Source organism: Hibiscus syriacus, unplaced genomic scaffold (genome assembly GCF_006381635.1).
Source record: "Hibiscus syriacus cultivar Baekdansim isolate YM2019G1 unplaced genomic scaffold, ASM638163v2 tig00110044_pilon, whole genome shotgun sequence".
Classification (NCBI taxonomy): Eukaryota; Viridiplantae; Streptophyta; class Magnoliopsida; order Malvales; family Malvaceae; genus Hibiscus; species Hibiscus syriacus.
In genome coordinates this window covers 682,295-697,967 of record NW_024062574.1, presented here as the reverse complement: position 1 = coordinate 697,967, position 15,673 = coordinate 682,295, and the positions used below count along the sequence as shown (strand labels likewise).

The window sequence follows — 15,673 nt, the reverse complement described above, 5'->3', positions numbered from 1 at the left end:
AATGGAACTTGCTGGAAAAGATGTGTTCTTTTTGTTTTCATAATTATAGCTTTATTTTTGTTATTTGCACTTTCTAAGTTAATTCATTTAGGCTTTGGGTTTCTATGTCAAGTCCAGAGAAAGGTGAAGGTAGAATTTTTAGGTGGATTTTTTTTTATCTTCTCCATGGTGATAAAAGGCTTTCATCATCATCAGTTCTCCATTGTTTGGTCTTAAATGCAAATTAATTTTGGTGAACCTTTAGGTTTAGGTTTAGGCTTAGGCTTTTCCTTCGTGAGATACAAAGGAGGCTGCTTTTTATAGAAGCTAATACACATAGTCCACATACAACAGTAGAAATTAAACACCTAAATCAGTTCATTTCATATAATATTTTCACCCATAGTAGAAAGGTTTGATATGATGAACTAAATATAGCAATTCATTACAAAAATTGTCGAGAAACTACAATACATGAAATACAGTCAGAGAATTCCGAGGAGCATTAGGAACTCTGTTCCTGATATGCCTCCTCAAAGTTTTGCCAAGTTCCAACCCTTAAGAAAAGTTGTTCAGTCCCAGCTTCTTGACATCGAAGCTTCGTATAGCTGAATTTGCCATAATCCAGAACAAAGTTTAGTTGTTAGGACATTCATCTAGATACTCGGTTAAAATCGATGCATCCAAATTACAAAGTAATTCCACTATCAACTCTTGGAGTATAACTTTACGAGCAAAGACATTCAGCAATTGCTAGATAAAAGATGCAGTAAGTTGGAGATTCAACTGAGACAGGATCAGGACAGTAAAATTCAAAGGTAAAGCAGCCAATCAAACCACTTATGTTGCAAAAAGGGAATGAAACCAGAAGTTCCCGATTAAGAGTTAATAGTTAGAACAAAGTACCAATGTGCTAAAGAAATAATACGTGCATCTGTCGCCTAAAATGCAAAACTTATATACAGTATCAGACACACCAAGTAGTATCCTCTCATAAAGTTTTTTGGAATAATCTGGAAACGAAAGAGGTAGTTGGTTTTTACATATATTCTCCGACTGTTCGCTTTCTTTAAGTACCAGACCCACTTTCATACATCAGTATGAAGATATGACCTTCTGAAAACATGGAAAAGCACAGATAAAATTGGACCGATATCAGACACATACCCGAGTCCAAGTAACAACTGTTTTTATAGAAGCAGAAGTTATAGTAGATCCTACCTTCATGGCAATTTCCTTCAATCTTCGACATAATGCCATATACTGAGGAAAAACTGGCTAATTTACTCAAAACTCGAGTCTCTCTGAATTAGGCTAAGTAGGTCATCCCGAGTTTTCCCAGGTACTAGGGTGCCTTGGTAATTCTTAGCACTGGGACCTTTTTATGCTCTCTCTTAATAAGAAGCAACACAGAGTGCCAACCAACATTGTCTTATAAATCTTTATAGCAATTGCTAAAGCAGTCAAAACCATGGCTCTCTGATACTCTGAGAATTCTTTTTATCATGAGAAACAGATACATGTTAAATCCCTAGGAAAGAATCCAATTTTCCTCTAACTAAACACCTTCTTACAAATAAGAATTAAGAGAAAAAGAATAAGCTGTCCATTAATTTGTCTATTTCATCACTCAAAATTTGAACTTTACTTATTCTGATAACTGATTATATCACATTTGAAAGAATTTCCACAAAGTCAGAGAACTAGAAGAAGAAAAAAAAGTACCGATCAAGAGTGCGGGGGAGATGACGAAGAAGGGGAGTCTGAATTATCACGGCGAAGACTCTCGATCAAGTCTCCCAGTTCTTTACGAGCTGATTCTCTGCCGAACATGAATCCGTACCTGAATCAATGATTTTGAAAAAAAAGGAATAAAATCAAACTTTGAAAGATGAAGATTCTAGAGCAAGTGAAAAATGTGGAGGGAGCCAATTGTTACCAGCAAGAAACGGCGGAGAAAACACCGGCGGTGGCAACCATGTGAATAAGAGTGAACGATTTTTCCATATTTTTTCCCGGTAACTAAAGTACGAAAGGAAGTGAATTAGGTCGCCGATTGGGTTTTATGATTTTATGGCGACTTGCCATAACTGGGCTTATGATAATTTCATCACAGCCCAAAAGGCCTTAGCCTAATGTTTTGGGTATAAAATCCGAACCAGAAAGCCCTAACCCCTCGTTGTTGATTCCCCTCGAAGAGCCGCTCCTCACCTTCCGAACCAGACAGACACAGATCCTCCAAACACCACCACAATGGTATTCTCTTCTTTCTCGATTTGAAAGCATCTATATTTTTTCAATCATCTATTTGCGTGTTTGTTTCCCGAGAAATGTTATCCTAAAAAATCTTGTTAATTGTGAAATAGCAATGTTGAAGTAAGACATTATGTCATTGAATAGCTTTGAAATGAGATATCATTCCATTTTTATAGCTAAATATCAATTGTGTTATAGCAATGTTGAAACAAAAGGAAATGAGATTGGGAGATTGACAATCATATTGCAATTCTGAGGTTAAAAAAGTTGATGGGTTATTCATATTACAATTTCTCTTATTCTTGATCTGTAGTTACTAATTTCTTCATTTATTTTGAATTAGAATCTAAAGGCTAAAAATGCTAGAGTATTAATTTGATATCTACTGGGTTTGATTCATTGATTTGTTCATGATGTTTCTTAGTTTGATTCATTAACCCTGTGCTCTTGGCTTTTGGTGCAGACAAAGAGAACGAAGAAGGCCGGAATTGTTGGCAAATATGGTATGTTCTTCATCAAGTGTTGCTTTGTAGTATTTAAGAGAAAATTACCCCTGGAATGATTCAAAACTGTACGAAAGATCGGTATTCAATAGCCATTTGAATGTTGGACATTATTACCTTTCTGATTTCTATCTAAATTGCTTGAAGTTGTTCACCATTATAGCTTATGAAATGATTCTAAATAAAATTTAATTCTAGTGTTTTGATTACTGAAGTTCCTTTTCTGATTCCTCGGTATGTTTTTGCCTCGTTATGAAGGTACTCGTTATGGTGCCAGTTTGAGGAAGCAAATAAAGAAGATGGAGGTCAGTCAACACAGCAAGTACTTCTGTGAGTTCTGTGGAAAGGTATAACACTTTTGATTATCTTCATGATCCTTTTTCCGAGTAGCAAGGCTTATGTTCATGTCATTGCTCGTCTTATGATATCCTTGTTTATATATATATATGATTTGCATCAATTTGTTCCAACAATCTCTGCTGCTTACAGTATGCAGTAAAGAGAAAGGCCGTCGGAATCTGGGGCTGCAAGGATTGTGGGAAAGTTAAAGCCGGCGGTGCTTATACTATGAAGTAAGTGCATATCTACAGTATGCATACCTAAGCTTCTCATTTCAATATCATTTATTTCTATGTCCATGTAATTGACAATGCACTTTGCTTGTTATTTTACAGCACCGCCAGTGCCGTTACGGTGAGGAGTACTATTAGGAGGCTGAGGGAGCAAACTGAGAGCTGAGCTACCACCAACGGAGTATCGACTTTGGTATGATGTTTTTTTTTTTTGCTTGTTTTGGCTGCAACCAAATTGAGACATATTATTGAAAGTAATGTGTTATGTACTTGATTCTCAATTTTGTGTCTTTAACTCTGGTGTTGGAACTTTATTTATATTGAAATATTCAGTACTTTGTTTTCTACTAGTCTTGCTACTTTTGTATCGAATTATTATTATTATTTTATTAGTATGAGATGATTATAAGATAATAAATGTTCGGATTAAGTCGGTCTTTATTAACCCTTTTTGTCGAGTGAACTGCAATGCTCTGCATATTTCGCTACAATGAAATAATTGGGTATTGCTCGAAAAACATATTTTGGTACCTGCCTTCTTCCTCCATGCCTACTTTCATTGATTTTAAGGGGTAAATTATGCATTTAATACATAAACTACTATCAGTTTTGCTCCGTTTTAGTACTTAATTTTTTATTTTTTTTCTAAAATATATCTAAAATTTATTTTTTGTTTATTTTAGTATTCTGTTTAAAATTTAAAATTAGGTTTTGAAAACAATTGAAAATTTAGGTAATAAAATGGATTAAAAATGATATTTTAGGTATTAAATGCGTTAAATTTTTAACGGTGAGGTACTAAAATAAAACAAAAACTAAATGTTACGTTTGGTTTTGAAAGAAAAAAAATGAAAGTTAGGTATTAAAACAGATTAAAATTGATTGTTTATGTACTAAATGTGTAGTTTACCCATTTTTAAGTTCTTTGATAGTCAACTAACCAATATTTTTGAGTTATTGTTGTTGCAAACAAAACAAACATGAGACAGGTATCAATATGTCATTAGAGAATCATTGTCGCTATTATTGCAAATAAAACCAGTGAAACCATCCAAAGAAGACATCCACATAGATACACGTACATACACTCATCTAAATACTCAAAAACCTGAAGCAAAATCCATGACACACGTCACTATTATTGATGATAATGAAAGATACACATACAAACCGGAAGAGGCAGGAGTTTTAGCTCCTACTAAACCTGTTGCTATGGGTTCCCATAATACTGCTGTAACACAAGATCAAGCTCTACATGCAAATGATCATGTGAGTGAACCTTTTAACCTAAAGGATCACTTCCGTAGAGAATGAATGACTCCGTTTCAAAACGAAGAGTGTTTTGGCTCTTACAACCTGAGACCAAATATCGGGTTGCAAGCATTTGATGGGAATAACTCCCAAGGTTGGGTTTGAAAATGCCGGAAGTGTTTCTCGTTGTTCGCTATACCAGATCACGGGAAGTTAGAGATTGCCACTATGTACCTCGTTGGTAAGGCAGAAGCGTGGTTGTTGATGGGTGTCTCATGCAACCCCAACGAACTGCTTGGGCATAATTCTTTGTGGACATATGTCAGCGGTTTTGTGAGAGAACCTATGCTGATATTATTGAGGAATTTAATAAATTATGGCAGAAGAATTCAGTTAAATTTGATGGAAGAAGAGGAACATCAAGATTAGGTGGCAGAAACAGTGGAAGAACCGAGTGACATAGCTATTGACAATCCAGAAGGCGATCTCGAAATTTCAATCAATGCCTTAACGGGCAATATTGACCACAACACCTTGAGAATTGAAGGTTCAATCGGAGGCAAACCAGCAAATATTCTTGTGGTTAATGGAAGCACACAGCTTTGTAACATCTCCTTGGGCAAAAGAAGGGGTCGAAGTGATAGCTACCAATCCTTTAACTATCACAGTAGCTAACGGGGAGAAGATATATACACAGGCCAATGTGATTATATGATTTAACCACGTCGTAAATTGGTCCTAAGACTTCCAATCAATATTTAAAATCTATTTATTTGAGTCGGACTTTATGCAGTTCATTACACAGGATGTGAAAAATGGTTTGTTTCTGGTTTGATTAATGGACCGGCTTAGAACCCGACGGGTTTGGGTTATTTTGCTGACCCTGTACGCCAGTGATTGTTTTAGCTGCTGACCTTTAAAGAATAAGACTTGATAGATTTGCTCTCAGCCTTGTGAAACAATTTAGGCATTTCATTCTTCTCGTAGATACACTTAACGTCAACGAATAAACAGATCAAAGAATTTTTAGTCTGGCTTAAAAACAAATCGAGTACCCTAACCCGAGTGTGTTTTCTCCATCCACGTCGAAACCTCGTCGACTTCGGTGTTGAAAATGAAGCTCGGAAAAGCTGTTGTTATGTCCCTGCATCATGGTTAATGTAACCAAACCGATGAGATTCCGGGTTGAGCAGGGTTTCTAAAGTAATCAAAGGTCTGTATAGCATCGGTGTCACGTACATTAAGTATGGGAGGGTCATGACTTTCAACACCGACGGGTTGCGGTACACCAAGGTCTTCCATTCATTCATATCTATCTTTCCGTCACCATTCGTGTCGGCGTCCATGAAAGTCTGCTCAAAAACACCGAGACACACCGCAGAGTTAACGTAGAAATCACCAACGGTACCATAAACGATTAATCTTAGCGAGCCGTGAAAACAATGAGCTCTCACCTTATCGAGAATTGCCTCGATCGTTGCATCGGATGGCTTCATTTCACATTCACTCAAAAGCACAACCAGCATTTGCTTGACCTGAACCAAAATTTCCAAAAGGATGAAGTTTCCGTAAAGAGGTTTGCATTAATATTCGAAACCGGATAATAGCATAGACCGAGGTACCTCATGACGCTCGATAAATCCAGTTCCGTCGATGTTATAAAGTTTAAATGCAACTGCAATGTAAAACAATCCAGCTAAGTAAAATGAGATGAAAGATTAACATGATGTAACATTCACATTCAACAACTGTTAACTTACATGTCATCTTTTCTTCTTGCGATGCATTTGGATGGAAGACATTGAGTGCTCGAACAAAGTCCGAAAAATCAATGACTCCCTTCTTATCAGCATCAAACAAATCAAAGATCTGCACATATTAGAAGGTTGCACAAGTAAACTATTTCAAATACTTGTTTCCAAGAATACCTAACTCCGTAACTCTCGTATCGGTACTGCATTAATGGTTTATAGAAGGAAACTGATACACCAAGTAAAAATGCTCTACACCAACTTTGCCAGCCCAAAAGACAGCCGGAAAACAAAACCTTAATGTCCAAACTCGAACGTTTTGGTCATAACAGAACAACCATATGCATGTAAAAGTAAATCAAAACCGGATTTATGATATCATGCTTATAATTACTGGACTGAAAGGCTTTAAGCAATTGGATTTTATAGATAGTATTTGTACAAGATAAGTGTGATAAGCATGCCCTCAAAACAACCTTCAACCCTATAGATCGCCTGTTGCTAGCACATCGAACGAAATTTAGGCAAAGCAAAACGACACTCGAAGTAATATTTAGTTTGCCATCAAAGCAAAATGCAACAAAATGCATTACCCGATCCGCAAAAATGTTTTTCTTCTTCTTATTTTGAAACAGAGCTAACTGAAACTCTTCCTGCACATACAACAGAAAACATTAGACCGACATTAACATCGTGTCAACGCAAACTTTCAAATTCGACAGAGAAGGAACGATGATAAACAACATCACCGACGACAAACTTTCATATGTAGATATGTATGTGATCATCCTAATCCGGACCACATTAAATGAAATCCAAAAGAACCGGTGGAAATGGAGGAATCACAGAAAAGTTCACCTTGCTAATAAGCCCATCGTCGTCCAACGAACTGCTGATGATCTTGAATAGCTCGAAGAGCGCTTCGACTTCACTAACACTAACTGCAGATACAAGTAAAATCAACCAAATAATTATTAAATCGACCGAATAATCAATTCCCAGCTGATTGCAACGATCCAATATAGTATTTTTTTTTCTACTCATTTGAGTAAAGGGCTATGTTTTTTATACCCCAAAACAAATTGCATCCACACAAACACAACAGGGGTACATCACATGCAACAAACAAAATTTTGTAAACAAATTGCAAAACTTACAATCAGTTTGTGCAGCGAGTTTAACAGGGTCTTCACGTTTGGATCTTTGCACTTTCTTTACTTTAGATTGAGTCTTCGCTTTAGAATGAAAGCAGCCCATTCACTGAGAAAAAAAAGGGAAAATGGTTATCAAAATCATTTCCTTTGGTACCTGAGAAATACCCATCACTTGAAAAAAAAAATTCAATGCATGTTGAATCAATCAACCAAAACCCAAACTAACAGCATTAGAATCAATCAAACTCAATAAGAAAACCCAAATTAGCAATCTTAACAAACAACCAAAAAATCAAATAAAAATACCGAGAATTCGAAAGGCCTGAAATGAAAAACGTCGCTTTGAAAGGACAAAGGAACGAAGCTGTTGAGAGATCTTCAACTCCTTCCTATGTCCTTCTAAACAGAACGACGAAATATAATACCAAGAGAGATGGATAAAGCCAAAGGAAGGTAAGGGCAAATATAAACAACTTTGACGGCTTAACCCAACAGTTGGGAGATCCCATTTTTTCGATGTTGTTATTATTGTTAATCATTTTATTTATTTATTTTTTCCTTTTTTATAGATAATTTTAAATTTGCTTTTGTTCGTTGTCTGTCAGCTCCTGGGAATGTTGGAATGAAACCCAAGTAAATCCTGTTTCTGATTTTGCGTTCGCGCCATGTTTGAAAATATTTTAGGGTAAATTATAGAAATGGCCACTTATTTTTTATATTTATACATTTATATTCACTAAATTAAAAAAAAACTTATGTTTGGATCACTTACGTTATTATTTTATTAAGTTTTAGTTATTGTGATGTTGAATATCGTTAGTTTAATCAATATGAGATTGATCAAGTTTTGTTTCTAGTTTAATTTTTGACGGTGGATTGGTGTATATCACTTCATTGGCTGTTGCTTATAACATTCTTCAACTAAGCTGTTCTTCATTCTTAGTTTGGTGCTCGGCATTCAATGTTTTAGTGATCAAATTTTATAAAACAATAGTATAAATGATCAAAACTTAATTTTTTTGAATTTAATGAATAAAAGTGTACAAATATAAAAGATAAATGACTATTTTGATAGCTTACCTATTTATCCCCATCATGAAAAGTAGAGGTGCTGGTGCAAACGAGTCATTTGGATCGAGTTTGGTTTGGGTCATTTTGTGTTTAGACTTAATCTAAGTGGGTTTGGATTGGGTTATTTTGGGTTTTGATTTTATTTGGATATATAGTAAGTCGGGTCGGGTTCATCATTTCGAATTTCAGTTTTATTCGAGTGAATAGAAAGTAGGATCGGTTCGGGTATCTGGTTGGATCAATATCAGATCAATTGATTTTCGTTCGGATCAATATCAGATCTGTTGATTTTTGGGTCAAGTCAATATTCGATCAATTATTTTCGGTTTAAGTCAACTTTGAATTTTCGGGTCAATTCAGGTTGAGCTAGGTACGAGTCAAATCAAATATATATAGAATTATTAATATATTTTTGTACAAAAAACGTGTTTTTTTTAAAATCTTATCATTTGTGTATTTCATTCAAATTCAATTATCATTTAAGGATTACACTTTAACTCAGTCTCGATCTATAAGATATGTTAGAGTTTGTGATATTTGTTTATTGCTCCAAACCAAAATGCTTGGGATATAATTCTCTCTTAAACACAGATGAAGCGAGCCAGCAGAAGATTTGAGATATAATAGCAAAGCATGATAACCTACCGAGGGTCAGAACCTTCTTGTGGTTGATTAGTTGTGGAAAAATTTTGACAAATTCGAAGAGACCTCGAAGACATATGACACTTGATGAGCGATGCCCTATGTGTGTGTTGAAGAATCGAAAAAAGAAAATGAAAGAACACAAGAATTTTAACGAGATTCGACAATGTACTTACGTCTTCGGTGTCTAGATGACGCTAGAAATTTTATTCAATGTCTCATAGGTTTAGGTTACATCTCTATTTATAATAAAAAAACATAGTACATAATTACATAATTAACCTTGTACCGTACCGCGGGAACTGCGCCCCGCACCCACAACCCACATAATCGTAACTCCCTCTACGAGATTTTCTTTGTAAGGACAGTTGATGTTTGATTCGTTCACTCCACTTCATCCCCTGTCCTCTTTACTGGTATATTTATGAGTCATATCTATCAGTTGGTTACGAGACTGAAGACATAGACCATGCACTTAGAACTTGCCCATCAGCGTTTTTGGTACGGGCGCAACTCCTAGATTCAAAGAACACGCAGACGTTCCTTAGTAGTGATGTAAAGATCTGGTTAGCAGACAACCTAAGAACTATAAAGTCTCAATCAAGCAGAGTGGGAAACTTATCTACTTTCTTTTGCTCAGCTGGGCAATTTGGAAAAGAAGGAATAAATACATGTTTGAACCAGATATGGTAGAGAGGGAGTCGATTATTGAAATAGCTCTCCGACAGAAGCAGGATGTAGAGAACGCTAAGACAGTTCAAGATCGAGAAGCCGGTAAGAGGAAGAAGAATTTGATCTCATGGCGACGACCTGAACCACATTAGTGCAAGATAAATACGGACGGCTCTAGACAGCAGAATACAAACGAAGCTGCTTGTGGCGTGGTAGCCAGAGACCATAACGGGGAGTGGATTTGGGGATACACGAGGAGAATTGGAATTTGCTCAACATTAGAATCGGAGCTGTGGGATATCCATGAAGGGCTACGCTTAGCTTGGAGAGAGGGAGAAGGACAAATAATCCTGGAATCGGACAGCATAGAGACAGTTAACCTGATTAAGGAGAGATCAATGGAAAGAAGACAGCTCAGTATCCTACAACATATTAAACATCTGTTGAAGAATGACTGGAAGGTGGTGCTCATGCATATTCCAAGAGATGCAAATAGGGCAGCGGATATCGTGGCGAAGTATGCCTGGAATTGCCAGGACAAGGAGCAAAGTATACAACAGCCCCCGGACGAGGTCAAGGATAGGCTGAGGCTAGAATAATTGGGTCGATAGGCAGTGTGTAAAATCCTTTGTTCAACCAAAATAATAATAATAATAATAAATTTTATTGTCCATTAAAATTTTAAATTAGATGCTTTGACACGTTCAATTATAAATATAATATTTTTATTAAATTTAAAAATAATAATAATATACTATGATTGAATAAATATTATTTTAAATATATTTATAAATAATATTATATTATTATATTATAGATAATATTTTAATATTAAATGAAAATAGATATCTTTATATTGTAAAAATAAGTTGTTTGTGTAATGTAAAAATAAGTTATTTTTATATTGAGTTTAAATAATTTTATTTTTTCACAAGCAAAGGAATTAAAATAATTTTTATATTAATTTAATATTTTTGAAAATATATTTTAATAGCCCAAAGTAAAATATTAATAATTCAGAATTTGATTTAAATAAACTAAAAACCAATTTAATAATTTTGAATCGTTAGGTAATAAAATCAAAATGAAATATTGAATTAAATTATTATTTAGATTATTTAAAGATTAATTTAATAATTTAGTTCATTAGTTAATGAAATTTAAAATAGATATTAAAGTATTATTCAATTAAAACATAGAAAATTAAAAAATTAAAATTTAACATAAATTCGAGACGATAAAGTTATTCTTATTTTATGAAATTAGAATTCTATTATATAAAAAATATTTAATGGAGAAAAATTAATTTTATCATAATTATTAATTAATGAATTAATTAATTATAGACTAATGTTAATTTAGATTTATTTAATTGTTATATATTTAATTAGCTATTTAAATTTAGATATCTAATTAATACAAATAATTAAATTTTAAATCAAATAAATAATTAATATCTATACTTGAATTTTATCTTACTATTTTATTATTTAACACATTGCTAAAAATAAATAATAATGAAAATATAATATTTATACACTTTAACTGAAATATCGGTTTAAAATCGGGTCAATATTTGGTTCAAATCGGGTTTGGATAAATTAAATTTGGATTACTTTCGGTTCGGTTGTTTTTGGTTTGAGTTGCTTTCGGTTTGACTAGTATTCGAGTCGATTTGATTTTTTTTTAATTTCGAGTCAAATTTGGGTAATCATGTTCAAGTCTATTTCGAGTTTCGATTTAGGTAAATCGGTTCGAATAATAGAGTACGGATCAAATTTACGAGGTGTAATGAAAATTAAAATAGCAAGTGGTTTATTAAGAATGGCAACTTATCGAAAATAATTTGTTATTGTTGTCCTATTTTGATAACGGAAAATAATTTCTTTTAATATATTTAATTGCTCTTATCGATTTGTTACAACTAATTGTTAAATCGTTAGTTTTTATTATATTAATATGTGATACATTATTAAAATTGATTAATTTCTAATTTGATCTATAAAATTTTGGTAAAATATTAATATGACCTATAAACTCTTTCAATTTCTATTTTAACTCACGTTGTCATCACTAATTGTCAATAAGAATGGCAACTTTGTATCATAGAGGTGGGGAATCTGTTGGTACTTTGAATCTCCTTCGGGCATTCGCCACCGGTGGATATGCAGCCACGCAAAGGGTCTCCCAATGGAATCTCGATTTTGTTAGACACAGTGAACAAGGAGACAGGTATGTCTAGCATTGTGATTTTGGAAATGCATAGATTTGCAACAGAGATCATAGGCCTCGGATTTGTTGTTGTTGTTGTTGGATTTAGAAATCTGGGTTTGGGTTTATAATTAGGTACATGGAGCTTGCACAGAGAGTCGGTGAAGCTCTCGGGTTCATGGCTGTGGCTGGATTAACTATCGATGACCCTCAAATGAACACGGTTTATTATTGGACATCCCATGAATGCCTCCATTTACCTTATGAGCAGGCCTTGACTAGAGAGGACTCAACAACTGGCCTCTATCATGACTGTTCTGCTCACATGCTTTGGATTGGTGAGAGGACTCGGCAATTAGATGCAGCTCATGTTGGATACCTCACTTTCCGAGCTAAACTTGTCTTTTGTTAAACTGTAATGAAAGCCTAAATGTGATATCCTTTTGGTCTCTCACTTTCCTCAGTCCGAGTTGAGGGCATTCTTCGATATTCATGAACAAGAAGGAAGCTATCCGGAAGGAGTTCATCTGGAGATGACGGGGCAGAAGGTGACAGAGTGCATCGGAGGGTCAAATACCATAACTTTTGACGACTTGAACTCTCGGTATCACACACATTGCGACCCGAGGTTAAACACATAGAAGTCATTAGAGCTAGCCTTTGCCATATCGGAAAGGTTGAGGAGGAGAAGGCTCAAGTCTGCCAAGGAATTTCTGAGTGGGAACAAAGTTAATTAGTTATGGTGTGCTTGTGTCCGAAAAGGAGAGGCTTTTGTAATAGAATAAATAACCCTCTCCTCCACTGTCTGAACTGATCAAGTAGTCGGTGTTTTTGAGGTTCGAGTGACTTTTTAAAGGACCTATCCAAGTTCCTTATTTTGCAAGACATAAGCAAAGCTTGGTTAATGGCTACCATAATAAGAGTATTACTTTTAGCTGTAGCAATGGATATTGTTCATTAGACCAATCTGGATTCCTTGGCATATACATACAAAAAAGGCATCTATTCATTAGACAAGTAAAGTTTCAACACCAACCCAACTATTATCCCTACCACTCCCACGACGCCTGCGAGCATGATCGAGAATCCGCGATCGCTCCTCCGTTGTCTTCGCCTCTTCAGGAAATCCTGTTCCCGCAAAAAAAAGAACCATCGGTTTACGTATCGCTCATTTCCGTAATAAATCTATATGAATGGAACATAAATGTGTGTACATTCACTAACAAGTTACAAGTGACCAGTCGATATTATGTTTGATCTGGTTCAGAATCACCTAATTATGGTGCCTTTATATTGACATACCAGCTCTTGCTGGAGATGCAGTGTTTGCCGAACTGCGGCGTCTCGTTCTTCTTTCAGGTGCTGCAAAGTCTGATTAAGGGAAGCAGGAAGGAAATTTAAGGAAAGAAATCGGATTCCGGCTTGCATTTTTCGAGTTAGCTTCACCGGAAAATATAATTGAAGGCAAAACGGCGAGCATATGACAATGAGGTACAAGTAAAACTACTGCCAATACAAGTTAACATACTTGAACAAATGTTTTCGGTTCTGATTTTCAACAAGCCGTGGCATACGAGAAACCGAAAACATGTGTTCGAATAAGTCACAAAGAAGATCGGGATCATTTGCTCATGGTAATCGGAATGTATCAGATAAAACTCACAGAGTTAGAATCAGGGCTCTGATCCGGGAAGCTCTTGGATACTTCATCCCCTGAATTCCCTTGAGAAGAAGGAGATACATAGTGAACTTTAAGCTTGCACTCCCTTATATCCTTAGTACCATCCTTATTGAACTGGATTCAGAGGCAAATATGTCACATTCCGAAAAATCAAATGCGAAAAGATTATTCTCGATTTCGGCAATCTTACGGTATCGGCCGGTAAGTCATCGACATTGGTATTCGGAGGCACAATAGTACTCTGTAGCAAGAATTTGTCTTTGCATTGCATATCCGGCGGATACTCCCGTTGCGCTTGGAGAGTGACTGGTATTTGAGCAAGTCAACGAAATCAGTATCATACATAACATAACCGTTACCGGAAAAGGTCGGGTTAGAAGTAGTACCCCGGATAAGACACGAGTCCATCGGTTGTACGACGCCAGTGTTCGGTCGGACGAAGTACTTCTTTGGTGAAGTCGTTTTAACCTAATAAACATGAAAACAAGTTTGGGAACATATGATGAAGAACATACATGACATGATGTTCATGTATATACATGTATACCTTAAATGCAACATGGTTCTCCGTGTTGTTCACCACCTTAAGATCACAAAAACTTGGCTTCTCAAGCTCGACTGAAAGACGAATCACAATAACAAAAACTTAATGACATGGCCATAGAATTAAAGCATGATTCTTTTTGTTACATACATCCAAAGGGAAATCAATGCATGCTCATGCATGCATGTATACATACATCAAAACTCACATGCATGCAAGTATATACATATAAGCATATAACAGAGGTGGAACTTACGAACGAATTTGAGATCATTAGGATGAATGGAGATCAACTGATTACCCTCGGCAGCCGGCATGACTGAGCCACCACTTCCACCGCCACCACCGGATATCCTTTTATCTCTTTTAACACTGAATTACTCGAACCCTAACAAAAAAAAAGAAAATAAAAGTAATAATAAATCAACAAAGAGTGCCTCGGCTGCCATAAAATCCTTAGAAATTTGATGTAATATTAATCAATGAAGGAGGAACAAACATGTGGTGCAAAGTGCAAAGAGATCGGTCTAAATCTCAGGTTTCTTTCTCTGGTGGAAAAAAGAAGTCGCCACCAATGTCGGAGTTCTTGGTCTGAATAATATGTGCACCTGTATACTGAAAACTCTTTTAGATATCAATCTACTTATTCATTGATAAATATTTTATATTAATTTTATCATATCCATGAATAAGAGTTTCAATTTCATTTCAAAGACTTTGGATAAATGGATTTACTTGATAAAGGATAAAGATTTTCAAATATACCATATTATATTTCTTTATCTTTTAAAGTAAGTTAAAATAATATAAAATTTTAACCTAGATTTCTTTCATCGGTGTGCGGTTCATCCCCTTTTCTTTTCGTCTTTATTGATCACCGAAGACACTAATTTTAATGTTGATTGGCGATCATCGGTATTCTTTTTTGTCATTTTATTTTCTTATATTGGATCTTTATTTTGCTTGTTTTGTTATCTTCAATAAGTCTTCTTGTATAGTACTTCTTAATCTGTCTTTGTGATACGTTTTTCATTTGTCTTTGTGGCACGTTTTCTTCAGTCTTTTAGTATACTTTCTGGTCATTTGACGTTATTTTCATGCATCTGTTTGGACCCTCGGATTGGATTGGATACTCGATTTGCTTGGATAATTTTTCACGTCTCGTTCAGTACCTTGATCCCTTTTTATGGTTAGTTTGTTAATGCGATCAGATCGGTTTGTATCTATCTTTATTCGAGTTTCTTAGTTAGATTTTTAACCTTTCTTTGTATGATCCTTATGTGATCTTAAGTTGCTAATTTTTGTTTCAATTATTACAAAAAATTATCCTAAGTGTTTAATTTATGATTATAATTGTAAATCTTTATTATAATTCGAGATATTTTT

The 15,673-nt window shown here is 35.0% G+C and overlaps 4 protein-coding genes across 4 annotated transcripts; 1 reads left to right on the top strand and 3 right to left on the bottom strand.

Annotated features, from left to right (window-relative positions):
* Positions 1–333: 333 nt before the first annotated feature.
* Positions 334–2,008, bottom strand: LOC120213748. The gene is made up of 3 exons (XM_039211804.1): positions 1,919–2,008; positions 1,705–1,822; positions 334–587 (listed from the first exon to the last, which is right to left on the bottom strand). Exons 1-2 carry the CDS (start codon positions 1,984–1,986, stop codon positions 1,708–1,710), a joined length of 183 nt encoding a protein of 60 aa, XP_039067735.1. The 5' UTR covers positions 1,987–2,008; the 3' UTR covers positions 334–587; positions 1,705–1,707.
* Positions 2,009–2,124: 116 nt separating this feature from the next.
* On the top strand, positions 2,125–3,655 carry LOC120213747 (60S ribosomal protein L37a-1). The gene is made up of 5 exons (XM_039211803.1): positions 2,125–2,235; positions 2,699–2,738; positions 2,997–3,085; positions 3,228–3,310; positions 3,413–3,655. The coding sequence occupies exons 1-5, from the start codon at positions 2,233–2,235 to the stop codon at positions 3,474–3,476; spliced, it is 279 nt and encodes a 92-aa protein (XP_039067734.1). The 5' UTR covers positions 2,125–2,232; the 3' UTR covers positions 3,477–3,655.
* A 1,859-nt stretch (positions 3,656–5,514) lies between these two features.
* Positions 5,515–7,356, bottom strand: LOC120213617 (calcineurin B-like protein 1). Its single transcript, XM_039211709.1, has 8 exons — positions 7,353–7,356; positions 7,171–7,253; positions 6,906–6,965; positions 6,322–6,430; positions 6,184–6,236; positions 6,016–6,096; positions 5,801–5,913; positions 5,515–5,705 (listed from the first exon to the last, which is right to left on the bottom strand). Exons 1-8 carry the CDS (start codon positions 7,354–7,356, stop codon positions 5,618–5,620), a joined length of 591 nt encoding a protein of 196 aa, XP_039067640.1. The 3' UTR covers positions 5,515–5,617.
* Positions 7,357–13,064: 5,708 nt separating this feature from the next.
* On the bottom strand, positions 13,065–14,604 carry LOC120213616 (vesicle-associated protein 2-1-like). The gene is made up of 7 exons (XM_039211708.1): positions 14,544–14,604; positions 14,291–14,361; positions 14,130–14,211; positions 13,934–14,049; positions 13,726–13,857; positions 13,365–13,433; positions 13,065–13,190 (listed from the first exon to the last, which is right to left on the bottom strand). The coding sequence occupies exons 1-7, from the start codon at positions 14,602–14,604 to the stop codon at positions 13,065–13,067; spliced, it is 657 nt and encodes a 218-aa protein (XP_039067639.1).
* Between the last annotated feature and the right edge of the window lie 1,069 nt (positions 14,605–15,673).

What these genes read in the sequence shown, in the direction of transcription:
- LOC120213748 (XM_039211804.1), bottom strand. Translation starts at nt 1,986, where the DNA reads ATGGAAAAATCGTTCACTCTTATTCACATGGTTGCCACCGCCGGTGTT. An exon ending in TTCTCCGCCGTTTCTTGCTG is followed by an intron (nt 1,823 to 1,918) that starts GTAACAATTGGC and finishes TCATTGATTCAG; the next exon opens with GTACGGATTCATGTTCGGCA.
- LOC120213617 (XM_039211709.1), bottom strand. An exon ending in AAAACATTTTTGCGGATCGG is followed by an intron (nt 6,431 to 6,905) that starts GTAATGCATTTT and finishes TAATATGTGCAG; the next exon opens with ATCTTTGATTTGTTTGATGC. An exon ending in GCAAGAAGAAAAGATGACAT is followed by an intron (nt 6,237 to 6,321) that starts GTAAGTTAACAG and finishes TTTACATTGCAG; the next exon opens with TTGCATTTAAACTTTATAAC.
- LOC120213747 (XM_039211803.1), top strand. An exon ending in TCTGTGAGTTCTGTGGAAAG is followed by an intron (nt 3,086 to 3,227) that starts GTATAACACTTT and finishes TGCTGCTTACAG; the next exon opens with TATGCAGTAAAGAGAAAGGC. An exon ending in GGCGGTGCTTATACTATGAA is followed by an intron (nt 3,311 to 3,412) that starts GTAAGTGCATAT and finishes GTTATTTTACAG; the next exon opens with CACCGCCAGTGCCGTTACGG.
- LOC120213616 (XM_039211708.1), bottom strand. Translation starts at nt 14,604, where the DNA reads ATGCCGGCTGCCGAGGGTAATCAGTTGATCTCCATTCATCCTAATGAT. An exon ending in ATGACTTACCGGCCGATACC is followed by an intron (nt 13,858 to 13,933) that starts GTAAGATTGCCG and finishes CTCTGAATCCAG; the next exon opens with TTCAATAAGGATGGTACTAA. An exon ending in AGAGCCCTGATTCTAACTCT is followed by an intron (nt 13,434 to 13,725) that starts GTGAGTTTTATC and finishes TCCCTTAATCAG; the next exon opens with ACTTTGCAGCACCTGAAAGA.